This window comes from Myotis brandtii, unplaced genomic scaffold (assembly GCF_000412655.1).
Source record: "Myotis brandtii unplaced genomic scaffold, ASM41265v1 scaffold130, whole genome shotgun sequence".
In the NCBI taxonomy this organism is placed as follows: domain Eukaryota; kingdom Metazoa; phylum Chordata; class Mammalia; order Chiroptera; family Vespertilionidae; genus Myotis; species Myotis brandtii.
In genome coordinates this window covers 762,525-762,924 of record NW_005354596.1, presented here as the reverse complement: position 1 = coordinate 762,924, position 400 = coordinate 762,525, and the positions used below count along the sequence as shown (strand labels likewise).

Genomic DNA, 400 nt, shown 5'->3' with positions numbered 1-400 from the left:
AGCCGAGCCCCTCCTCCTCCCCGCAGAGGCGGCCCCTCCCGACCCGCACTCACCCGCCCAGGTCTTGGACAGGACCAGGGCCCCCGAGAGCAGCAGGAGCGGGGTGTGGGACCTCTGGGTCCACATTCTCCGGGCCTGGGGAGGCTCTAGTCCGGGCGGCCCGCGTCGCGCAGTAACCGGAATCGCGGTGAGGCCGCCTCTGTACAAACAGGACGCCCAATGGGAGTGAGAGCGGGGGACGGCATCATGAGTTTCCAGGGAGGAGGGCGCGACGCAGGTTGCGAGAGGAAGTGAAACACCAGGGACTTTCCGGGCCCCAGACTCCATCGCCCTGAGACGCTGAGAGCCAGCTGGGCCCCTGGACTGGGCCCGGACCCCTCCTGCCCGGGGAGCCCTTGTC

At 69.8% G+C, this 400-nt stretch overlaps 1 protein-coding gene across 1 annotated transcript in view; it reads right to left on the bottom strand.

Moving 5' to 3' along the window:
- The window catches only part of LOC102249981 (saoe class I histocompatibility antigen, A alpha chain), a 3,149-nt gene extending 3,023 nt beyond the window's left edge, over positions 1 to 126 (bottom strand). The window contains exon 1 of the mRNA XM_005859898.2: positions 54 to 126. Coding sequence (XP_005859960.2) covers positions 54 to 126 — 73 coding nt within the window. The remainder of the gene's footprint in view (positions 1 to 53) is intronic.
- Positions 127 to 400: the final 274 nt, after the last annotated feature.